The 26,200-nt window shown below is 39.4% G+C and overlaps 1 protein-coding gene across 3 annotated transcripts in view; it reads left to right on the forward strand.

Moving 5' to 3' along the window:
• The window catches only part of LOC592238 (probable E3 ubiquitin-protein ligase HERC1), an 87,817-nt gene that overhangs the window by 20,568 nt on the left and 41,049 nt on the right, over window positions 1-26,200 (forward strand). For 2 of the 3 annotated variants that reach the window (XM_030976865.1, XM_030976867.1), the window contains exons 15-39: window positions 1,017-1,169; window positions 1,820-1,882; window positions 2,035-2,110; window positions 2,822-3,013; window positions 3,893-4,114; window positions 4,862-5,035; window positions 5,656-5,770; window positions 6,526-6,818; window positions 7,418-7,720; window positions 8,740-8,780; window positions 9,089-9,218; window positions 9,818-9,969; window positions 10,652-10,870; window positions 11,500-11,620; window positions 12,358-12,610; window positions 13,552-13,751; window positions 15,015-15,185; window positions 18,394-18,497; window positions 19,036-19,288; window positions 19,828-19,997; window positions 21,456-21,695; window positions 22,708-22,791; window positions 23,096-23,735; window positions 24,565-24,751; window positions 25,335-25,642. In XM_030976865.1, coding sequence (XP_030832725.1) covers window positions 1,017-1,169; window positions 1,820-1,882; window positions 2,035-2,110; window positions 2,822-3,013; window positions 3,893-4,114; window positions 4,862-5,035; window positions 5,656-5,770; window positions 6,526-6,818; window positions 7,418-7,720; window positions 8,740-8,780; window positions 9,089-9,218; window positions 9,818-9,969; window positions 10,652-10,870; window positions 11,500-11,620; window positions 12,358-12,610; window positions 13,552-13,751; window positions 15,015-15,185; window positions 18,394-18,497; window positions 19,036-19,288; window positions 19,828-19,997; window positions 21,456-21,695; window positions 22,708-22,791; window positions 23,096-23,735; window positions 24,565-24,751; window positions 25,335-25,642 — 4,864 coding nt within the window. The remainder of the gene's footprint in view (window positions 1-1,016; window positions 1,170-1,819; window positions 1,883-2,034; window positions 2,111-2,821; window positions 3,014-3,892; window positions 4,115-4,861; window positions 5,036-5,655; window positions 5,771-6,525; window positions 6,819-7,417; window positions 7,721-8,739; window positions 8,781-9,088; window positions 9,219-9,817; window positions 9,970-10,651; window positions 10,871-11,499; window positions 11,621-12,357; window positions 12,611-13,551; window positions 13,752-15,014; window positions 15,186-18,393; window positions 18,498-19,035; window positions 19,289-19,827; window positions 19,998-21,455; window positions 21,696-22,707; window positions 22,792-23,095; window positions 23,736-24,564; window positions 24,752-25,334; window positions 25,643-26,200) is intronic. The other variant, XM_030976866.1, reaches the window with a different exon arrangement.

The raw sequence follows: 26,200 nt of genomic DNA on the forward strand, positions 1-26,200 counted from the left end.
GAGAATGGGAAGGGGTGTAACAGAATTTAAGAGATTATAGAAAGATGGATAAAGTGAGAGGAAGATAAAAAGGCCTCAAGAATGAAAGGAAAAGAAAGCAAAGTGTGTGTTAAAGGAACGAAAAAAAGATACAGAGGGAAAGAAAGAAGAGAAAGAGGGAAGGAAAGAAGAGATATAGTGAAAGAAAGTAGAGATAGAGGGAAGGCAAGAAGACAAGATAGAGAGGGGGGGGGGGGAGGGGGAAGAAAGTGTCCATTGGGGCTTCCCCTGCAGAGGACACACACCTGGCTGAGGTCTGTATGAGGACACTGCTAAGGAATCTGGGTTATCACACAGTAAGGAATGTTTGAATAGGATTGCAGAGAGAAAGAATTTTGATGAAATATAAGATAATCAAAGGGACAGGAAGAGAGATAATGGAGAGAGACAGACAGAGAAAGACACAGATAGAGACAGAAAGAGAGAGAGAGAGAGAGAGAGAGAGAGAGAGAGAGAGAGAGAGAGAGACAGAGAGAGTAAAATGAGAGAGAGAGAGAAAGAAAGAGAGAATGAAGAGATGTAGAGAGAAATGTAGAAAAAAAGGGATGTAGAGAGGTAAAGGGGTGTTTATATATATATATATATATAGGCAAATTAGAGAGTAAGGTGTGGAGAATAAGTTTGATCTGATATTATTAACAGGCTACATCAAATCATCGTACAGACCGCATGTGCCTCATGGGTGGCAGTTTAAAGCCTGTCTGCACTTGTTTGGCCTGAGGGGATTAGACCTCCCTGCAAGGTCACTGACGGATAGTTATCTCATCAAATTAGCTTTCAATTAACATACTGTAAGAAAAAGGGGATCATGGGGGACCAACAGGCACCGATTAGGCATTGTTTGATATAAAGACGGCGCAAGTAGCTACAAGTAGTGCAGTGGGGATTTAAGAACCCACAGTAGGCTGTAGGTCATAGCTAGTGTTACTTGTAATACATTGTCTCATAACATCCCTTTGCTTTTACCCTCTATTCAGGAACAAGCCTTTGGGGAGCTGGAGAAGAACAGTGACAAACGTCAACCATCCATCACATGTGAGGACGGTGCCCCGCCCTCCCATCTCCGAGAACTCCTCTCATCTCTGCAGAAACATCTTCTGGCTTACTGCCATGCAAGCAATAGTGATGAGGTAAATACAATTTCCTGTGTGAAATAACACTTATTTGTCCAGGTCCCCGTTTCACAAAACTTGTCATCAGTGACAAATGACAGTTTGTGTTATAAGCTACTGAAATCCCTGATTCTGATTGGTTATCAGTAGATTTTTCACTGATTTTTTTTTCATTTGTCATTGATAAAAGGCTTTGTGAAACGGGTCCCAGGTCTACTGAATGATGGACCATATAAGCTTCCCTACTTCATGACATGAAATCTCACTAATTTTCTGGCGCAAGAATTTTTTGTTCTTGGGCTATAAGTGAAGATGGTCGCCATCGCCCCTGCAGGGAGTACCGATGATGTGGAAGGGATGGCAGCGGTGGGATATCTGTTCCTTTCTCCGCTCTTGGAATCAGCTGTGAATTGATGGTTTGTTGGTTTGGTTTGACACTAATACTGATAATAATGTATGAGATTTGTAAGGTGCCAAAAACCCACTTGATATCTACATTTGGCGCTCTCAACACAGGTGTAGTAAACTGGTATGTGGTAAAAAGTGATACCTTGATAGCTTGACTAAAACCAGGGTAAGAACAAAAATCTGTGTGTGTCTTGAGCATCTCCAGGTATTGACATGTGGATAAATAAATGTAACTATAATTATTGCTGTTATCATTTCAGATTTCATCAAGTGTGAGCTTGTTGCACAAGCACCTATGTCTTCTACTACCCCATGCTGTGGAGGTCAAAAATCTGTGTGTGTCTTGAGCATCTCCAGGTATTGACATGTGGATAAATAAATGTAACTATAATTATTGCTGTTATCATTTCAGATTTCATCAAGTGTGAGCTTGTTGCACAAGCACCTATGTCTTCTACTACCCCATGCTGTGGAGGTCCTACAGAGATCCACAACCCTATTGAAGCAGAGCGGAAGCAATGCTTCTCAGGCAGTTAGGAGCAAGCTCAGAGGTATGGCTTGAAGTCACTTTGATAAATAAGTTACAGTAAAATTGTATTTTCCCCATAATATTTTAAAATTCATGTATGCGATATGATGATGTAGAATCGAAATATACATATCTGCATATGAAATGTACTTGCGTATTCAAAAGTGTCCATAGTCTAACCATATCGGTTTAATTAACACAGCATGGAGTTCTTCCTGTTATAACAGTGTTTACCAAGTGTGAAATAATAATAATAATAATAATATAGAGTATTTGTAATGCACCAACTCCACAGGACTAATGTGTTTGAGGCGCATGGAGAAGAAAAAATATAAGTACACAAAAATACACACAAAAATGGAAAACAACAATGTGAAGGTAAATCTAAATCTACTGGAAAGTTTTGAGGGCATGTTAAAAGCAATCTACGCTTGAAATATAACGCATATGTTGTGGCAATTGATTCTATAGGTGAGGTCCAGTGTGTGCAAATGACCAATCTCCCCATGATTTCTTAGTTTTCGGAGCAAATAAATACGTATTTCCCAAGCCTTGACTAGAGAAACGATTCATAAATTTAAGTAGTATTAAAAGACTGAATGTAGTTGTTCCTTTCTACATTTCTTCTGTTTGTCTCTCCTAGGAACAGTATACAAATAGATATGCATGAATTGTAACAAATATAAACCTCTTCCACGTCTACCTGTCCACTCGATTTGATTTCCTCCTGCAGATGTGCTGGTGAACTCAGCTGCAGGGTCCATGCTCTCTCACATCCTCCACTCACTGCTCCTCCTGCCGGTGACGGTGACACGCCCTCTTCTCCATCACCTCCTTGCCCTCCTACCGGAGCTGGACAAGCTGAATCGTCTTCTGCCTGCAGCGAGTGTGCTGGAAGAACAGGAGATGGAGTGGCCTATGAGGGGTAAGAAATGGGTTTTAAAGCCCCACTGCACTATTTATAGCTAGTTGCGCCCTCTATATAGCAAACATTGTCTAATTGTTCCCCCATGATCCACTTTTTCTTATGTTCATTGAGAGCAGATTTGATGAGATAACCATCTTGTCAGTGACATTGCAAGAGGTCTAATCCCTCCTGTACACTAGTACAGATAGGCTTTAAATTTATGATTTTTTTTTCCCCTGCCAAATCCAAGAATAGCATGAAATAAAGACATACTGAGTTTAAATGAGATATGAACAGAAAATAGAGATTAAACAAAGCCCATTTTGAAGCATTTTGAAGTAGCCTTTGACTAAGGTTATTTTTATGTGTGGCAGAGCCCATTATCTTTTGTATGGTTTGTGTTCCTGTTTGTGAAGTTTGATTTAGGATTTCTGATATTATTTGTTTTGAAAATACTACTACAAGTAAATAAATGAAAGGATATGAATAGAGAGAGAGAGAGAGAGAGAGAGAGAGAGAGAGAGAGAGGATAACAAGCAATTAGAAAATTTGGGAATGTTATGGAAGATTGAATTCGGGCTAACAGGACCATAGACAACTCGGCCCAGCTGTAAAAACGGGCTATTTTTGTCATTTTACCCTAACCCTAACTCTAACCCTAACTCTAACCCTAACTCTAACCCTAACTCTAACCCTAACCCTAAATCTGCAAAAACTGCAGCTGGGCCGAGTTGTCTTTGTTCCGAGTTAGCCCTACTCCAGAAGATTATATATTCACATCACAAAAGTTAGACATAAATAAACGGATTGAAAGAGATGCATGTTTAATCATGAATGAAAGAGCATGAAATGTATTCTGGTTAGCACCTAAACCCTCTCTCTCTCCTCCCCTGACAGTGTCATCAGACTCACCTGATCCCACAGCCATGCCCCTACCCCAGCCTGTGCGAGGCTGGGTGTGGCTGGTGGACCTGGAGCGCACCTGTTCCCTGGTGATTGGCTGGTGTCTAGGGGGTATGCTGGCCTGGAGACCCCTCTCTAAGGAGGAGAGGGAGACCAGTGGTTGGATGGTATCCAAGCTCATGCAGAACGGCATGGAGAAGCAGGTCCAGCACGTAGGTGAGTGGTACAGTCCCTTCCTGTTTCTCTGGAAGTGGCAATATATTTCTCTTTATTTCAACTGCATTATTGTATTGTATTCATCAAAATTTATTATTGTAAAGGGCTTTGTTATTCTCTCTGAAGATGAAATGCTCTATAGAAGCATAGGTTATTATTATATTATTATTTCTGAAATTAGTAAATGATTATGGTTTGTCAACAGGTACATTATATATGTAAGAATTTGAAAATTACCTACATGTAGATAAGATTATTATATGTTTTCTCTGTATATTGGAAAAAGTCTAAATAATCAAGAGGGGTGTGATTGTTCAGTCCGAATTAAGTCACATCAACTCAGAGATTAGCACAATGAATATTTCTGTCTGTTTTTAAACAGAAATTACAGTGAACAGATAAGGACATTGTGGGGGGTGTTTCACAAAGATCCTAAGTTGAACTTAACTCCAAGTTGGACTTAAAAATTATGGAGAGCCATTTGTAGCCTGAAGATAAATATATTCAAAAGCGAAACAAGTGTTTTAGACTTTTTATAAATTCCACATTAAGAACATGAAATCTCCTTTATAATAGAAAATATGAATGATTTGAATCAAAATTTTATGCCTTTTAAAATAACTTTTACAAAATATTTTTAAAGATGCCAATGGCTTTCCATAATTGTTAAGTCCAACTTTGAGATAAGTTCAACTTAGGATCTTTGTGAAACACCCCCCCCCCCCCCATTGCTATTTAATCTTTCAGACAAGCTTGTCAGCAAGATGTCCGAGGCAGCCATGCTTGGTGATGATGACTTTGATATCTCAGAGCACAATGTCCAGAAGGAATGTCTGTCTCTCCTGGACCTGACACTGGGGAAGAGCAGGGAACCAGGACAGTTCATATGGGAAGCCATGCAGGAGTATGCTCTCAGCAGAGGTAACGACTCGTAGGACCTCTTTCTGTGATGATGATTTTAGGACGTGCATGTTTTATCATATTTGTATAGAATGTAGATTTTCGCAAGTCCCATCATTTTTGGTTTTACTCTAGAAGGAGTTTAAAATACAGTATATAGATTGGACCCTGACATCAGACCTAAGAAAGCGACTGAAAAGTTGTGAAGTTTGGTTCCTGAGAAGGATGCTAAAAATTCATGGACGGAAAGAGTTTCTAATACTGAGGTATTTGCCATGGCAGGAACAAGACGAAAGCTTTTGAACAATATAAGATGTCGACAGCTGAGCTTCTTGGGTCGTGATATTTGAAAGAATGGTTTGGAAAATCTTGCACTGACTGGAAGAATCAAGGGAAGGTGAAGTAGGTGTAGAAGGAGGCTTCTGTGGATGAGTAGCTTAAGGAGTGGGATTTCTGAGGATGGTATTGATCTCAGGGAGAATTAATTACCTCATAGAATATGGGACAGTAAGTTGTGGCATTCCATGGTCGACAACGTCTCAGGACATCGCATGTAAAGAAGAAGAAGAATATAGATTGTAATAAGGTCAATTGACATATTCTATTGTTATTTATAATGTGTTGTTTCCACTCTTTATTAGGTTGGGAAACCAGTGATGATGATTTGGATGATCTGTTAGATAGAGCAACTCGCTGTCTGCTGGCATGTCTTCTCAAACAGACTCGCTTGTTTCATCATGCTGCACAGAGACCAAGGTATAATCATAGTCTAATTTTCATCGTGATCAAGAAAGGGATTTAATATTTGCTTTCAGATATTCCTAGGAAATTGGTCTATGAGCAATGCAGGATTAGCTTATTGGTGATTAGAAATGCATCTTCATGGTGTTACAAATAGTGTCATCATCATAACCATAACCATCATCCTTGTCATCATTCATCATTTATAGAAGTGTCGTAGTTGAGTGGTTTAAGCACTTGACTTGAAATTCAAAGATCCTGGTTCGATCCCCGATACGGCACTAATGCACTTTGCCACACTCGACCCAAGTGAGGTAAATGGTTACCTGGCAGGAATTAATTCCTTGAAATGCTGGAGTGCTGCAATGGCAGCTAGGCAGTAAAGCCAGGGTAAAAATTAATGCGCCTCGGAATAGAATTTCTAGATAGACGGTGCTATAGAAATGCCTATAATTGTTATTAATTAATTATTATTATTATCATCATTGTCACCATCATTATCATCACCATTTACATCATCATCAGCAGCATTTCTATCGCCATCGCCATTATTACCATCTTTATCAAAAGCACTATCTTTATTAAAACCAATTACCAGAGACTATTTCTAGATGTCTCAATATGTTCTGTATTCATCCCATCATCAGGGGACTCGTTTCACAAAGCCTTTTTTTTAATGTCAAATGTCTAATATCAGTGACAAATCTGCTGATAACCAATCAGAAGCAAGGATTTTTCACTGATGAAAAGTTTTGTGAAACGCCCCCCAGATCAACCATTGAGGACTCCAAGAGCCTGATCGAGGTCTACCGGACCGTGTACCGGGTGAGACGTAAGCTGGTCACCACCAAGCTCATGCAGAGGCAGGAGGCCCAGGAGCCTGAATCGGACCCCATGGACGAGGCCACCAACAACCTCTCTGATTCCGAGAGTGGAGAGAGGAAACGATATCCCACCGCTGCAATCCCTTCCACATCATCGGTACTCCCTGCAGGGGCAACAGCGATGGCAACCATTGTCACGTATAGCCCGAGGACAAAGTCATTCTTGCGCAAGAAAGTCGGTGAGAATTCATGTCGTGAAGTAGGGAAGCTTATATGGTCCATTGTCAGAACCTCTCCTTTGGATTGGTTTGCTACCAATAGTATAGATTGAATCTTATGAAAACTTTTTGATACTTGAAACATTTGTTTTACACTAACATGTATATTATGGTATTAAATAAACTTGAGGTCATACTATTGATATACAGTATCTATTACAGCAGTTCTCATGATTCTTTTCTTTAGACTGAATTTGTAATGAAAATTGCAAAACTTAATATAAAAAGATTGAGATTTACTTCCAATTTAGTAAATAATCAATCAAAGTTGTAGAAAGAATTTGTGTTGCTTCATACATGTATGCATAAGAAAGGTCATTTGATGCTGCAGAAGTATTTTTTTCTTTTTCCCCTTCTCATTTCTGTATTTAACTTATTCTAATTATATCCCTTTGCGCCTCAGAATAATTTACTAGATCGATGGCGCATAAAACAAATGCTGTATTATTATTATTATTACTATTATTATTATTATTATTACTGATAAAAAATTATGATGATTTTGTGAATACACACACCTATTTCCTATTAAAGTTCCCCTTTAACCCAACCCTACACAGAACAATCTTCAACTTCCAGCACCAGCCAGAACCTCAGTCTCTCTGACCTGGAAGTAGACCCTGAGGCTGAACCTCCCAAGCCTGACCCCAGCAACACGGATGACGATGACGAGGACACCGTCAGGGACGAGGACCCAGAGCGTGGGGGGGACTCATCGAAGGCTGCCGCTAAGCAGACCTACTTCAGCTTCAGCGAAGCCTGCAAGTCGTTGATCGAGAGATGCATGTTCCTGATCCTCGGCGTCAGTCCGGCCATTTTGGAAAATGGCCACCAGAGTGTCGTACCAGATTTTGATAAGACAGGTAAGGGGATGAGTGTGGTTGGGTTATGTTTCATATCCAGATGCATTTAAGCTATTCTGACTTGTAATATTAACAGAGTGTTGAGAAATTTCATTCACTTCAAATGAGTTGAAATCAGTTCATTTCAGTTCACTGAATTCAATGACAGAAAGTGTCAATCACTTGAAAAAATAAGCAATTCTACAGAGTATATATATTAATTGCATGAAGACTTCGATATGAATTTAGTAATTATAATGATGTTTATTGCTTTAATTTTTTTGGAAAAAATAAGCAAACTCTACAGAGTATTTATATAAAGATTGCATGAAGACTTCAATATGAATTGAGTGATAATTACAATGATGTATATTGCTTTAGTTTTGACATCGTAAGTTGAGCAAAAAAGAACAACCCAATTATCAACTTGCAAGCGTTCTTCTCTGTGTACCTTACCAATTTTTGTAATGATTCTAGTTCCCTGTATATTTCCAGATTTGATATTCATGAATGCGTATTCATAATTTATGCAAATTAACCTATGTATTTTCAAATATCATAAAAATAATGTAACCTTATGAATTTGAGATGATGGAATTATTTATTCAATTCATTTTCAACATTCTTCCCAGGCTCCCCCCCCCCCCCCCAGTCACGAGGTGCTCAAAATAGCCCTGTACAGTAAGGGTTAAGTTGGACTTAACTATTGCAGGCCATTCTTGCCACTGGCTGCTCTCACCATTGGTCTCTCGATTATGATCTTTAGATAATATTTTTTCCTTCAATAATGTATTATCAAAAAATGTAGATTTGTGACCATGATTTGTACGTCCCTTGAGATACCAATACCAGTAAATGGTGAGAGCAAACAGTGGCATGAACGGCCTGCCATAGTTAAGTCCAACTTAAAGTCGATCTTGGTCTTTGTGAAACACCCCCCCCCCCCCCTTGTCAGAACCATTCATACATGTATTTGATAACACTGCATTAATACCTTGAGACTTTGATCGTCAACATTTTTGTTTTCTTCATTTATGCAGGAAATTCACTGGACACAAAAGAAATAACGACAAAGTCTGAGGTATTGTACTTAATTTTATTTAATTTTTACATAAAGCAGTAATTGGAAAGGAATGTATTTATGCATTTTTGTGTTAAAACCATGTATTCCTCTTTTTTAAGCACTTAAATATGATGAATATTTAGTTTCTTAATTGTTAACTAGATTATACTTTATCTTTGTTGGAAATAGTTTACTCTTTGCTTTAATATTTGTCTGGTACATGTCCCTGTTCCCAATAAAACAGAATTTGACGATGATCATTCTTTGCGACTTCTAAGGCACATGTCATAAGTGTAAATATATCAATGGACTCCTTCTTTTTGCAGGGAAAAGTTAAGTCTCCAGAATCTACTTCCTCAAGCCAGGATGGAAGCAAGATCTTTGACAATGCAGATTCTAAATCTCCATCGAAGACCAGCTCTCCGTGTCATTCAAATAAACATCAAAACTGTCTCTGTAAGTTCAATCATTTGTTTATACTAATCCCAGATGAATAATTTATTTTATATTCAACTGCCAAGTTAGAAAATTACCTGTATACATGATATCGCAAATGGCAAGTTATTCACCTATTAAAATCATTCTACTGATTATAAGATTCAATACCTAAGTGAAATTTATTGTTCTCATTGTTCTCTCGTGCCTAATGAGTCCAACATTTTATTCCTTTCCAATAAAAAAAATTGGGACTGAGCTAAGAGTTTATGTAATTTCTTCCTCAGTCTGACCTTTCAATAAATATTATGCAAAGGTCTTTAAAAGCATTAATATATATAAACAGAATTTGCTATAAAAGTATGAGGGAGTTTCAAAAGGCCAACTACTTCGGTGAGATGGTACAGTGATTAAAGGTCATAGGTCATCTGTGAAGGTAAAAAATGACATACATGTACAGTGTATAGTAGATTTTTTGTTAGATAGGCATGTCTGTTGAATTTATGACATATTCAATCTAAGAAGTAGCTTTTTCTTTACATGCGATGTCTAAATGTTTTGTTGCAAAGCAATGTACAGTTGTTATTTTTAATGTTATGTGCCATTCTTTTTAATAACAGCTTGCCTTCGAAACATCTGCAACGAAGCAGTGAATTTTGTGTGTCAGGAATTCTCTCCTGCCCAGACTCATCGTGAGGAGGAAGAGCTCCTATACTGTACTGATCCCAACACAGTAGCACTGGCCTTGCAGAACCAACAGTACAGAGCAGAGGTACCTTGAAACACTACATATACTGTCAAACCTATCTATAACGACCGCCCAAGAGAAACACAAAAAGTGGTCTTTGTAGACAGGTGGTCACTAAAGCAGGTTGACTGTATATTCTGGATATCCAGGATATTGTAGTTTAGGGAACAATACACAAATATGTTTTGAAGTATTTTTCTTTGGTGTACTTAAGGTGGTCTCACAATATTGCTTTTAGTCGGTTGCACAGGCAAGTTGGCTTTCCTCTGTGTTTTGTTTTAATACATTTTTAAATGATGTTCATTCTCTTTTACAAAACTACATGTATAAGGAGCGAAACGTAGAAGCCATCCAAATGTTTTGGGCAGTTCACTTTCTGACACTGCCACTCCAGACTATCTGGAATCAGCCATGTGTGACTCATGGGTGACATATTTGATGTCATATGAAAGAAGAGAAAATCTGATTTCCAGTCGTTCATGTGTATACATAAACCAATGAATAATCTTAAATTATGGAGTAATTTACATGCAACTGTAAACATGGCTCTCATTTTTCAGGGCCACCCTGTATATACAGTATGTAGATATTCCATTCACTGATTATTGTTACATGTACATGCACCTGTATAGTAAACAAATTGAAAATTGTCTAATTGTTGTACATCTCGTTCTGCATTTTTCCTGTCACATCTGTCCTTTCCCAGATACGCTTCGATGCCTTGAACCAGATTCTTGCCCTTCTCCATGGCAACCAAGACGACAAAACCAAGGAGACACCAGAGGGCGGTGTTGAGAGCCCCTTCAGCTCTCTCTGTCTCCTGACGTCGGCTCATTTTCAGTTCATGCTCGGTGCCTTTGGCTTGGACACACTGGACCAGTGCAATCGGGACTCGTCTCGCACCATGCAGCTTTATCATTACAGCGTAAGCTTTGAAATTATCCCCCGTGTTCCTCACGATACAGCGAAACCTGTATTTAAAGACTGCTCAAGGGAAACATGAAAAGTGGTCTTTATTGGCAGGTGGTCTTTATGTTCAGGTTCCTTTAGTACAGGTTTCAAGGGAAACAAAAAATGTGATCTCTATAGAAAGTTGTTTTTTCTATACAGGTGATTGCTAAATAAGGTTTGACTGTATTATTCTTCGATTATATAACACATGTTCTGGCGACAGATTGCTCCATGGTTGTTTTCAGTCACTAACTGAATCCCAAACTTTAACCCTGAACCATTTTTATATGTTAATGCTAATCATAACTTATGTTTACTGGACAGACAAGTAAACTTCTCTGTTTTTAAATAAACATAATTGACATGAGATAATTTATGTTTATTGGTTTCCATGGTTACGATTGTATTAAAAAAAACCATCTTTTTAACATTACTTACATGGTGGTTGTAAACTTTTCCAAATGTTTTGCTAGCATGGCAAAATGTACATCTAGTCATAGTATTATTCATAACCTGTTCATAAAATGCTCAATACCTTGAAAAAAATATTCAGGCAATTTTTTATGACAAGATTTGTGTCTTTTTCTCAATGATAACATTCAGGATGGTATAAGATCAGCGACAATGTCCACACAAGACCAGATCAGGGCTGTAGCACATCGCATCTGTAATCATCTTGTGACAGTGCTAGCTGAGAGAGCTTCTGAAATGCCGGCCAAGAAAAGTAAGTTTTTGTTGTTGTCATGACTGCTCTTTTGTTCGTTTTAAAGCCTTAGTTTGGAATTTTGTTTTATCGTAACTGTCATGACGTACATGTATGTTGTTAAAACGAAGTACTGCTGGTTTATTCATAAAGTCTGCTAAGCTTCCCTTTTGATTTATGTGTAGGGTACTTAGTGTTTGGAAATTTCCTTTAATGATGAAAAAAGGGGGAAAAAAGGGACATATGCTAAGGATTATGTAGGAATGTGAGTTTGCAATTTTTTGTCGTTACAAACGCCCTGTATTGTATAGTATAAGAACATGACAGAGATGTAATTTTTGTCAGGTTGTATGTATCCTGTCAATTTTGTATTAACAGGCCGCTACTAAAAACAATCCTTAATTACTGGCAGGACAGCCCCGCTGAAATACATGTACACATACATGTGTAAAACTAAGAAGTAATGACTTCTAGCCCACATTAAATTTCTGATTTTAGTGGCATATTGAGATCCAAATCCTGGGTACAGCAATTGTAAATGGTTTATCACTCAACTCTTTTATGTTCATGATTATATAACTTTGAGGCAGGGCTCCACACTAACTTTTTTGGCAGGGGGTCTGGTAATGGTAGACACTTTTTTTTAAACATGTGTATGTATTTGAAAGTTTTGGGGCCTGGAAGTCGATTTGGGGCTCTCATGTACATGTACATGTACATGTATTCAGGATACTTACATGTATGTTTATCCCTTGAAGGTGCGCAACATCGACTGACCCTCGCCACCGTGTTTGCACTGAGCGTCAAGTACCACCCACCCGACATCTGCCTAGCCATCTCCAGCGGTATCCTACCCCTCCTGGCTGACCTCTGCGGGGGTAAGTCGGCCCTGGCTCGTCCCCTCCATCCGTCCCTCCTGGGCCTGCAGCTGCCCGGTGGCACACCCCCGACCCTGAGGATACTCCAGGTGGCCAGTATGAGACTGCTGCAGGTGCTAGCTATTACTGCTGGGTGAGTAGCATCAAGTTTTCTTCCCTTGTTCCACTTCTCGCTACTAGACCAAGTGGGGCGTTGCAAGAAAGTTGCGATTGATTGCAAGTTGCAAAATTTGCAACTGATATTTGCAATCGATTGCAAGTCAACTTTTTTGCAATGCCCCACTAGTCTCCTAAATTTCCTAGGATTTTGTTAGGATAAAAGTTTTAACACTTAAAGTAAGATAACTAGATCTAGCTTTTATTCTCCTTCTCTTTCTCTCCCTCTCTCGTACTAACTGGGCGTTGCAAGAAAGTTAAGTTGCGATCAATTGCAAATTTGCAATTAATCGCAAGACTTACACTTGATTTGGGGGATTTGCAATTGATTGCAACTTTCTTGCAACACCCCACAAGTGTGATGGGGAAAGCAGTGTTTTATACAAGAATATAAAGATTAACCCCTTCAGTGCTGTGGGTGGTATACCTCGTCCAAGAACAGGAATGTTCTAATAAAAGTTTGTTCTAATAATATATATTTTATTCTTCCTGATCCAGATATAAGTAGTGTTTCATTCCTGCCAAAGGTTATTCCCATGGAAAGAATAAACAAAATTTAACAATTAAAACATTTGAGCAAGATTAAGAAGTTCTTTGTACCCTCAGTTTTTTAGGAACATTCTACTGTTCCTTCGGTGGCTCATTTTCATTGGCCTACCATTTGATTTCATTTATATTTTTAACCCCACCTGAAAAAAAGAAGAAGATTAATGACAGCTATTATGTAGTGCATGTATGTGTACATGAAGCATCAGAAGTACAGTCTGATCAGAGTGCTTTACAGTGTATGAAGGTTCAAAAAGTCAAAGAATTGTTTTATAAATACAGATTTTTATTCAAAACACACTGCTAAATACAATTACAAATTATGACATTGTCCATACTTTAACTAACAATATTTCTTGTGATGCTGATTAGAACTTATGCCCAGCAGTTGGATAACAAGATTGTGCAAGCAGTCGTTGACCTTCTGTGGGACCAACTGGACAGTCTAATGTCCCTGGCCATCACCGACCCCCATCTGACCTCGGGACGGAGGTCAAAGTCAAATTCACTCACAGACACCAGCTCTGGATCGCAGAAAAGTGAAACAAAATCTTCAAAGTCAACTTCCAAAGGTAGGAACCCTTGCCCGATACTCCACTTTAGATCAGGATGACAAGGAAATATGATAGTAATGGCAAATTGATGAATATAATCTCTGCATTCACATGTACTTTAATGCGAAATGTATTTTTTTTAAATTTGTTTAACATTGCAGCTTCACAAAATTATGATACTACATCTCTCTGCACTTGCAAAAAGATGAGCAGTTCCCGTTGTCGATATCTTTTGAAACTGCATTAGATAGGAGGCACAGGGGGGGGGGGGTAGAGCAGGTTCCCCTACTCAAATGCTGCACTGAAAATGATATATAAAATGCAGGGAAAAGAGGAAGAGACAGAAAAAAAGGGAGAGAGGAACAAATATATGACACCTCTTACTCCCTCAATGGTCTGTTATTTTGTGCATTTCATCTGCCTCGTAAGGTAAAAAAACCCTTCCCCCCCCCTTCCGTGACACCAGAACCCATCAATAGCTGTGGCCATACTATGCCATTGCTACCAGATACCCATTTACTACATCTACATGGAGGTTAAACCCCCGAAAAGACAACTCTAGATACAGTGCCTTGGCAAAGGTGGTACAGTATGCACCAAGCCAGGAATTACATCAGTCAGCCTGCAGATTTCAGGGGGGGGGGGCATTTCACAAAACTCGTCATCAAAGACAAATGACAGTTTGTGTTATAAGCTACTGAAATCCTTGCTTCTGATTGGTTATCAGCAGATTTGTCTCTTATTTTTGTCATTTGTCATTGAAAAAAGGCTTTGTGAAAAGGGTCCCAGGTCCAGTCAGTTGACATTTTCCTCACACATTACATATTTTGTAGAAATAATTTTGAAGAGTTAAAGAGAAGGTTGAGTTCTGAGAAGGGGTGAAAAATTATTTGTGAGCGTCATCATTGTTATTATGCAAGGGTGGAAGAACATCAGATAAAACATTTTCCCTGAAAAGCATGGCTCTTCAAATGCCTTCATATTCTAAATATGGCATGTAACATCGTAAAAATAGGGATGGATTTTTACGCCACGTGTTTGTGTAGTTCCATATACATCCTTCTGTGTACAGTGCCTGTAACTTTGCGAAGACTTGGCCAATCTTTTATCATTTTGATGATTCCAGAACCTTGCAATACACACAAATACGTATATTCTAGATGATAAACCTTTTCTGATCAATTCCACACCGTTTCTTTCACAATGCAATCGCATGACCAGAACTCAACTTTATCTTTAAACTTGTATGCTTTTGAACTGTTCATTTCTATTGTGTTACAGATAAGGAGCACAAGGTAGGAAAGCGCACAAGGCAGGCAGCGCAGAACGCCCTAGGAGACTTCTTGGTGTTCCTGCGTCGGGTCTCTAGCTGTGGTGTGGTACAGTCCAAGATGGCTGAGAGTCGATGGACAGATATCCTCCTGGCCATTGTGGGGCATCATCCGCAGTCAGGTAAGAATTTGGTGACAGGAACATGTATGATGGTCAACTCCTTCATAAAATACTGCATGCTTGAATGATGTTTAACTCTTTGCCCGCTTCGTTCGGCTAGCGGAACATACAGCGGGCTGCCAACTTCGACACAAGTCACATTTCATTCACAATACACACGGAACGCATTTAATTCTATTGTACGCACACACACACAATAGTAACGCGTGCTTCGCATTGTATACACATCACACTTCATTGCACCGCTTTCGCAGACATTGTTTACATTGACATTTTCCGAGAAAAATCGAGTTTTTGAAACTGCTTTTGCAAATATTCTGATGAGCTAGGATGGCCCCTATTAGGAGGAGACGGGACTTCTTCACTGCTGATCAGGTACGAGAACTTGTGATGGACCCTGTTCCAACAGCCGACTCTGATTCAGAGGAGAGCGAGACTGACTCTGACGAGGAAGATGAGCCTGGTCCCACACGTACACTTTTGCGTAATCCCACAGAACATGATCTGTATCTTCTCATCCTCACTTTCTCTTTCTGCCTTTCTTTCTCTGTCTGCCTATCTGTCTTTCTCTCTCCGTGTCTCTTCTTATTTATATCCCTATCTGCCTATCTCTTTCTTCTTCCCCTCCCCCTCTATCTCTATCTTCTCACTCTCACTTTCTGTATCTGCTTATCTCTTTCTTTCTCTCTCTCTCTCTCTCTCTCTCTCTCTCTCTATCTCTCCCTGTCTCTTGTTATTTCTCTCCCTATCTGCCTGTCTCTTTCTTCCTCCCCTCTCTCTGCCTCTCTCTATCTTGTTCTCACTCTCATTATCTCAACCTGCCTCTGTCTTTCTCTGTCTGCCTATCTGTCTTTTCTCTCTGTGTCTCTTCTTACTTATATCCCTATCTGCCTGTCTCTTTCTTCTTCCCCTCCCCCTCTATCTCTATCTTCTCACTCTCATTTTCTGTATCTGCTTATATCTCTTTCTTTCTCTCTCTCTCTCTCTCTCTATCTCTCCCTGTCTCTTCTTATTTCTTTCCTAATCTGCCTGTCTCTTCGTTCTTATTCTCTTTCTTTCTCTCTCCCTCTCTCTGTCTACCTCTTGTTATAATGAACATGTCAATATGAGACTACATATGTAGACGAATATATTTTATTCTTATTTATTATACATCAGCTTTCTACAATTCATAACTTAGTACATGTTTCAAGCATACATTATGTTCATGGCTTGCCTTATTAGTGTAGAAAATCAATACGTTCTTCTATTCATTTCTTTCAATTCTAATAGCTTGCACAGTCTTGCAAGTAATAATAGAATGTTACACCATCTTACCTACAGACACAATAAAGGTCATCAAAGTACAATCAAGAGACAGGAAGTCTATTCAAAAGTACCCAGGGTCAATTTCAATAGGAGATTAGTTCATTGTCGGCTTACTCTTTATTCAATCCTAAATTACCAGGCTCATTGTGACCTTCAACACATGAATTTGGTATGTAGTGAAAGCTCATGAATACATCTTTTCAATGAACTAACTCAGGACATAAACCTCCATAACAAAGTATTAGATATAAGAGGTATAGAATACCCTTCTAAACGAAAACTTGGATACAAAATGTATAGTTGATAATCTCAAAATTTATGATAATATACATTACAAAAATGATACCATTGGCAAGACTATTAATTTCTATACAATATTGCTACACAAAGTTTTTCATTACAGTACACCAATCAAAAGTTATTGCGAGTTGAATAAGCATAGTCCATGCAGAACCCCTCCTAAGGTGGCACCCTAAAAACAATGTGGCACAGGGGGGATTGTGTACGTGGCGGGCAAAGAGTTAAGAAATCAGAGCAAATTTCTCTCCTTTGAAAACATCTCCCCCCCCCCCCCCCCCCACTTTGGTTTTGATCGGTGATATCATTTGCATTCTGTTAGATTACTTATATTTCTGAGAGGTTGACCTTTGAATCCTATCATCCCATATGATATTTCATGTTTCATTTTTTTTTTTATTATATCCCGCATACTAAGAATCTTGCAATCTGATTGGTCTTAATGAGGTCACATGATCAAATATAGATAACTACTATCTACATGTACCTGAGATAGTACTTTTGTAAAGTAATTTTTTGCTGCTACCCCACTTGCCCAACCTTGCCCATTGAATACGCATAGCAAAGTAGGTTACGCGAAATGTCAAAGTCAGTGTCAATGTCAAATGAGCGCGCATCGACTGTATTACATGTATGCCTGTTGCGCTTTGTAAAATCTAGCTGAAGCTAAACTGTCTGCAGAATCGGTTCTTATTATTATGTAAAATTTACTTAAAATAGACCTTATTGCCGATGTGGGATATAAAACAAATATTAACCTCCTTTACTCTGGCAATTGATACAAATTATCATCGCCTCGGTGATAGTTTGCAACATTACCCTCGTAGTTGATTAATATTTGCTTATTATACAACACCTACGTGGATCCTTGTCATTTGATTGGACGGTTGTTGATCACATGATATTCCATAGATGGTATATTGCACGGTCGTGCATTTTTGGTTATATGCGCCGTGCATTTTTGGTTATATGCAGACTGCGTACCTCTCTGCTGCATGTGCGCGTATCCCTGCGTGTATCTGACGCGAAGGCAATCTGCATGTAATCGAGAAGGCTTGACTCGAACTTTAATTTATCTTTATAAGGAGTAAAGCATAATTTGTTGATTAACGTTCTATTAGGTCTTCTTCGATGTTGTATAAAACAAATAATGAATGTTTTTCATTCGTTAATAGTGCAAATATGTTCATTCGTTGAAAGATTAACGTTAATTCTATTCAACTCGGCCGACGCCATGTTGAATAGAATGTTAATCTTTCAACTCATGAACATATTCGCACTATTGAACTCATAACCATTCATTATTTGTATACTATGTTCATACATATACATGTAGTAAATGCATCAGTTTTTTTTATCAGTTTGATGCGTGTATGTCCTTATTCATCTTTCTGACATGCCCTTATACAGTCAGGTAATCAATAACATAATGTCAGCTTTTTTTGTCTTTTTGATGGAAAACTCTGCTCTCCTTTTTTTTAAATGATTTAATGAGGGCAAGCAGTAAAATTAATATTCATGATTAATTGAATGATTGTTAGTGTGATACAAATGTACAAATCTATATTTTACTAAATCGATAGTTGTGTTGGCTTACTTACAGGTCTCCCCCGCATTGAGAATGTGAGAACAAGACTTCTAGCTCTACATCTCCTGGAAACTGTCTTGCCTGCACTAAAAACAAGCAACAGAGGGCAGCAAATTCAGGTAAGTTTGTTTCAGTATTTGAAAGTTTTCTTTTTTAAAGTTGTGCTATATTAGCTATAATTTTGTTCAACTATTGTTTTAAGAGTTAGTGCACATGTATATACCACATGGCTCCAATGTCCTTTAGCAATACATTAATCTACATTTGCCACTTTCAACCCAGGTGAAGTACAATAAATGGATACCTGGTGAGAAGAAATTCCTTGAATGTTTGACTGCAGTATCAGGGTAGCTCAGCCCAAAGCAGGAGGTATTATAAGCATTCAGCACTTTGCATCCTTGGGGGAAACTTTATATAAATTGATTTTAAATTGAACTGTTTTTTAATGCCTCCATTATGAAGTTGTATGTCTGTACATCCTGTTCTTGTGATCGCGTTATTTCAAGAACCAATTGATGCATACCTGCCGAAATTGCTCTATGGCGGATGCTTAATTTTCGACTGCGCAGTCGAAGATCCATCTAGTTGTTATGGTTATCATCATTATCATTGTTCTTGCAATTGATATTAATTTATGATATATTGCTGATATCACAGGTTATTGAGCAGCTGATGACCAACATCTCGGACAGCATGTGGTCAGCGCCTCTGGCCAGTGCCCGTCACTGTGCCAACCGCATCCAGACTGCCCTGGCCAGGCAACGGTCAGCCTCCACATCCTCCTCGGACGCAGGCCGATCCGAGAGCAACCAGAGGGCGTTGCCCTTCACCAAGAAGAGCTTGACGGACACGACGACGAGTAGTGGTAATAGCTGCTGGATGAATATCAGTCTTGCAGATGCTCCATCAGGTCAGTTTCTTGGATGAGCCACCTAGAGGATATCCTTCGTGTCCCATTGATTTTGTTTGTAAAGGGAAGTGGTGCAACAGCTCCCATATCTTTTGGAGATTCCCTGTATAATTCTACATATTTCAGGTCAAAGAAGTGTTGATTTATGGGCAATCAAAATAGTTAACAGATTCTTTCATGAAGCTTTCATAGTGCACTGTGCCACTCTACCGTTGGCTGTTGCCTATCGTCCGTTGAAATTGGCGAACATGACTTGTCAGGGAATAATTACATAAAATGAAATTGGCAGAAGCATAATTTTTGAGTTTGTAATGAAAAGGAACCTGAACCGATCTTGATAAATTCTTGATGTCTTACCATAGCAGATAATAATGCCAAGACTCTATTTAGATAAATATATATGTGCGTGTACCATCAAAATGTAAATTTGTTGTGAGAGTACTGCTTTGTTTAATGTTTGAAATTATAGCAAATGAAGTAGATAATTGAATACTCTCCAACAATTTCTCATCCGTGGACTCAATCATTGTTCTTCTCAGCAGATGAAGATGATGATGACGATGGTCTGATCCTGCAAGATGCTGTCTTTGACCCTGATAAGACAGTCTGCTGCAGCGTGGAGAACAGCCACACCCTTGTGCATGGTTCAGGCGGGAGAGGTTATGGGTTAGGAGCAACGGGGATAACTGCTGGATGCTACCAGTGGAAGGTGGGTTGGACTCTTGCTCTTTTGGGAGGGGGAGGGAGAGGAGGGCGGAGAGGGGGGAGGGAGGGGAGTGTTTAGTTAGTAGATATCCCCCAAATGGTTTAGGAAGGAGAGGTTACGGGTTAGGAGCAACAGGGATAACTGCTGGATGCTACCAGTGGAAGGTGAGTTCTTCTTTGGTTGAGTGGTCCTCTTCCTTGTTTTGGCTCTATTACATGTAGTTGATAGGAGGTTAGGTTACCCATTTGAGGAAATACAGTGGGCTGTATTCTGTACCTGCCATTCATCCTTTTTATAGCAACATGCATTTCTCACTGAGCTGCAGTCCTAAGTGTAGATGAAAAGAAGTTAACCAATAGGTCAAAGTTCTCTTGTTTAGTACTATGTGCTGAGCTGTACCAAATATAACTTTATAACTTTAGGTGAAGATTCTACCATCCATCGAGCATGTAGGCGAGGTGTTCTTGTGCGATAGCGTCTTGAAGTACAAGTCTTGTCGCTCTGGTGTCAGGTCCTCGCGCATGACTATGCCGGTGTTCTTCAGTCGCACCTTGGCAGCACAGCGTTGTATTTTGAGAATTTGACAATTAGTGCTTTTGGATGTTGTTTCTGCTGCTGGGTGCAAGAATGAGGTACACACGATGAGAGTACTGCTCCTGCTTCTCAAGCGCCGTTTCCAGCAATTTCACCTTCTTCTTGAGATTGTCAGACTCGATCAAGATGTTGTTGATCTTGTCATCACTTTTCCTAATTTCGAGTGGAAAGGAATTGTGAAGACCAGTGGCGCGCTTCTCGTAAACTGCGGTGTAAACAGCGTCAACAATCACTTTCACAACAGCCGGGGAGCAGAGGGCTTCTAACACCTGCTTGCCAATGAGATCTTGCATGTGCTCATCTGTATCAATAGATGGATTAGCATCTGAACGGGAAGCAACGGCTGAGTGGCCAGCAGCGTGAGTGTCATCGCTAACGGCTCATTCATGGTCTCTAGCCTGATCAAGCCATCTTTGTTGACAGATTCAAGCCAAACCTCAGATCTGGGAGGCTTTTTCTCCTGCTTATTTCTTGTTGTTGGCATGTTCAAAATATCTTCTAACTTAGTCCAAATGAAAATTGATGAACGGATGAATAAAACTGACTGTAAACTTTGAACTGAAGCAAAATACAGTAAGAGCGCAAATTTAGGTGAAAATTTAGTAGGTCAATTCACAGTAGTGTTACTACAGTCAAACCTGTCTATAGCGACCACCCAAGGGAAACACAAAAAGTGGCCTTTGTAGACAGGTGGTCTTTGTAGACTGGTTCCTTTATTACATGATTCAATGAGAATCTATTTTCAAGGGAAACAACAAATGTGGCCTTTGTAGACAGGTAACGCAGGTTTGACTGTACCACATCCACCTATAAGTTGCAAGTATTGTATAAAATATATCTTGAAACTTTCATCGCTTCCTTCCACAGTTCAACATCGTGAAGGAGAACAAGGGCAACGAAGGGACCTGCGTGGGTGTCTCCCGCTACCCTGTCAGGGACTTCAGTCACCGTACCACCTCCGACATGTGGCTCTACCGGGCCTACAGCGGCAACCTCTACCACAACGGAGAGCACACCCTGACGCTGCCGGGCTTCACCCAGGGGGATTATGTGACCTGCGTCCTGGACATGGAGGCCAGGACAGTGTCCTTTGGAAAGAATGGAGAGGTGAGACAAGTCGTGATTTTGAGGGGGGGGGGGACGGAATAATAATAATAATTAACCGTTCTTGTATAGCGCATAACACATAGTATTAAAACATGTCCCTAAGCGCTCTAGAGAAAAACAAAACAAAATACAAAGACAAGATGTACTGGGTAACAGACAAAATGGATGAATTAAATGTTAAATAAGTGCATCTTTAAAGCAATCTTAAACTTAACAATGGAGTCAATGTTTTTTAAATGTTCCGGGAGATTGTTCCATAAAGTTGAGGCAGTGTGAACTAAGCTGTGTTCACCATATGACCTGGTCATCACTGGTGGAATAACAAACAGTTTTTTCTTATTAGAACAAAGATTTCTAGAAGGTTTGTACAATGTTTGTACAATAGCTCTATCAAATAAGGAGGCGCAAAATCATGAAAACATTCATAAGCTAACAACAATATTTTGAATAAAATGCGAGAGTGAATGGGTAGCCAGTGTAAGTCTCTTAAAATAAGAGACACAGATTCATGTTTCCTAATACGATAGATAAGACGAGCTGCTGAAGTTGAAAGGGGGAAGAAAAAAATGAGAAGAATGTAATGGGACCCCTTCCATACTACTTACCTGTTCAGTGAACTTGTGAATGTTTATCTTATCCACCTAATAAAGTTGGTGCCTTTCCAGTAATGCCAGTTCTCCTCCATTCCTTGGCCTGTGGGTATGCCACTGTATTAGTGAATTAATTTGATAACAGCTGTGATCTCATAAAAAGTGTGGGGCATAGTCCTGTAGGGGATGGATCAGTAACTATTAATTCATTAGACAAAAGTATATAAGGTCATTTTAGTTGGTTCAGATTTACCCAAGATAAGATTCCTTTGTTAGAATATTTAAAGATTGATATAGATATTTCTTGTTTATCCTAGCCTTAATGTAAGTATTCGTCATGTACTGTATACCCCATATACGCAGTCTGAATTGATGGCTGTATGGTATATAATTACGTTGCTTCTGAATTTGTTATCTTTCAGGAGCCTCGCTTGGCCTTTGAAGACATCGAGGCTACTGAGCTTTACCCTGTGGTCATGTTCTACAGCAGTAATCCTGGTGAAAAGGTAAGAATATAATTATGTCTCAAGTTTCATCCATAGGTATAATGTACAGCTGTTATGGTGATACTCTGTATGCTGTTCAAATAAATGAAATATTCAAAAATTATACTTCTCAGACTTTTTGAATCACTAAAATGTTGTAATAGAAATACATGCAAGGGTAGATATGACCTGAACATCGAAAATGTCCTTGGAATATATTTCAATGTGAATGGAAGAATTAAGTGAAACTGCCAAGTCCTCTGACCAGTACATATCAGAAGCAGCCGCCCTGCTTATCTTTTTGTCTACTTATTCTCTTTCACAGGTCAAGATCTGTGACATGCAGGTCAGGGGGGCACCACGCGACCTTTACCCCGGTGACCCTCTCTGTGCCCCGATGACCTCCATCCTGTCCGAGTCCCACATCTCCCTGGTGAACTGGCTGCATCGGAATGACCAGTGGCGCGACGTGGTCAACACATGCCTCCTAGACCGCCTCACGTCCATAGGTCAAGTGCTGGGTCATCTCCATGGCGACGGGGTGCAGGGGAAAGGCAAGACAAAGAGCACAGGTTCACTTTCAAAAGGAAATAAGGATGGTACTAAAGTGCAGAAGTCGAAAGATGATGACACAAAGGGAACACAAAAGACTCTGGATGGGACTGAAGAAACAGAGAAATCAACTGAAAAGGTCACGAAAGAAAGCAGCAGTAAGGAGGATTCGAAAGAGACGGAGGTTGTACAGAATGGCCGGAGTGGTGAGACCTTGCTAACAATAGATGAAGGAAAGACTGAAGAAGTGAAAGAGGAGGTAGAGATGGAACATGATACCCCATCAGTGTCAGATAAGATTGAAGGAGAGAAGGATTCCTTGAAGGATGGAGACAAGGATGAGAAAAAGGCCGGTGTTAAGGATACATCGATAGCTTCTTCAGATGACCAAAAGGAGGACACTGCAGTACAAAGTGAGTCAGTGTTACAGTATACATATCTGATATAAAGCATTGAGTTCTGGTAATGGTTAAAAGTGGTTTGATAGCTTGCTTATTCTTTTTATTCCTATTGCATATGTTATCATGCTGAAGATTCCAAATCCTCTCAATACACAATTCTTCTCATTAATATTTTCTCCATGATAAACATTTTCTAATAGCTTTGAGATACAATGAAGTTCTTCCTCATGCAATCGCATATAGCTGTTTTAAACTCGGCTTTTTCTTCGAAGTGAATGTGCCGTTGGTCTGTGGATCGTCTCAAGAGACCCACTTGGCATTGACATACAGTTACCAGGCTGCTCACACGTCATTATGTACGAGCATAATTATGCAAATTGACAGCACCATGTGCAAATTCCAAGGGCGCCCTCTAATAGCTGCCAAATGCCATCTATTTAAAGGAAATACAAAGTTTTGGTATGCATTTGCTTCAAATGAACATATTGGAAGCATATGCAATCCTAAAATATTCAGTGATCGTTGGCGCGGTTGAAATCGAGTCTAAAGTTATGAAATGGTAAATAATAAACTCTTTATGTTGTAGCTCCCTCTCAAGCTCAAAATATTAATTAAGCTACTATTGTACGGCCGTAGGCGCTATTTCATCAAAATTTACCAGGAGCATCACTAAATTTTCATATTCAAATTTCTCGAAGGCAAAAGTGTTAAAGGGGCTAAATTTTCTAGTGCTTATAATGCATCCACAGGGGCATCCAAATATATCTAAATTGTAAAGAATTTACTATCCACCCAATTTTCAAAATTTCCCCAAACTTTGTATTACCTTTAACCCTTACAGGTCTAGAGGACATGTGCCAGCATGTCTGGCCAGCCCTAGCCATCATCGGTGGTATCGATAAGGGACTACGGATGGGAGGGCGGTGCATCCATCGACAGACCTCAAGGGAGGCGGTCCTTTTGGGCGTGGCCAAGGTCGGTAACTCCTCCGCTAAGGTGCAGTGGGAAGATGGTGAGGCCAATATCAGGTGAGTCAGGAATATTTTTCTTTTAAAGCTCATCTGTGCTAGTGTACAGGAGGGATTACAGCACAGTGCAAGGTCACTGGACAGGTCATTATCTCATCAAATCAGCTCTCAATTAACATAAGAAAAAGAGGATCATGGAGGACTGATGGTCACCGATTAGACATTTTTTATTATATAGAGGGCGCAAGTAGCTATAAGTAGTGCAGTGGGCCTTTAAACCGTAGATTTAGTCATTTTGGTTTCTTTATTATAGTCACCATTGTGCCACTTCTTTTTAATAGAGATCTTAATTCTTTTCTTATTTCATTTCTGTCTGTGTGTTATGGAATTTGTATTATTATAATTTGTTTTGTTTCCATTGACAATCATACATTATGAAACATGTATCTTTGATATTTTGAATTGATTGTTAATACTCGTATTCTTAAAGTTTTATTTTTGTATTTTTATCACATTTATAATCTCTGTTTTGTAGAAAATAGAATACATACCAGCTGTTCTTGTTCCGATTTAACACATGTACTAGGACATGTACTGTATATCTTGTAAAAGTGTGTGTGTGTGTGTCTTTAATCGTTTGCAGTGACAGTGCAATATCCAACTTGGAACCTGTGATACCCATAACCTTTGACACGGGTCGGCTGCAAGGCCTGACCCCATCACTCCTCTCCAACCTGGCCCTCCTCTCCGGCCTAGCGGAGGAGTCCCCTCCGAAGACGTCCCCCAGGGAAGGGGGAGCAAGGCGAGATGGGGAGAGGGGTAACGGGGGTAAAGATGCAGCGAAGGAGGGGAAAGAAGAGCAGAAGGAAAAGGAGAAGGAGAAAGAGTTACTGGAGAGGTCGTTAGATGAGGACATAGCGAAAGCTATGGATGAGGAACAGCAGGTTGCGGGTATGTTTGATGTTGATGTTTATTTTATCTGCCTGCTATTGAGGAGGCAAGTGAATGCTTCTATATTGTCAGTTGGGTGACAAAACCTCGTATCTCAATTTTTTTGCATAATTGTGTACCTCATGGCCTACGACACCACCTGATATATCCATGGAACGCCTCCTGTCTCGGTTTTTTCACAAATTCCACACAAAGGACGGTGTCACAGCACTAAGTCTGTTGAGACAGGAAATGTTTTTTCGCTCTCCTGAAAATTCGTGATTTTTGAGATACAAGGTTTTGTCACCCCACCGACAATATACTTCTCACACTTGTCATACATGTATTTCATTAAAACATATATATGCAGTATTTATGAGACATCTCTGTACATGTATCTGCATGTAGTAGATTTGATGTGTTTTTTATATAATGTACATAATACGTTTCCTTTATACTCCATATAATATTCATTATGTAAGATGCAGTAATGATACATACACGTACATGTGTACATGTAAACCGGTGTGTGGGAATAGATTATCTTTGAATTACATGCAGGCCTCACTAAGTTTTATG

Source organism: Strongylocentrotus purpuratus, unplaced genomic scaffold (assembly GCF_000002235.5).
Source record: "Strongylocentrotus purpuratus isolate Spur 01 unplaced genomic scaffold, Spur_5.0 spur5_scaffold_9, whole genome shotgun sequence".
In the NCBI taxonomy this organism is placed as follows: Eukaryota; Metazoa; Echinodermata; class Echinoidea; order Camarodonta; family Strongylocentrotidae; genus Strongylocentrotus; species Strongylocentrotus purpuratus.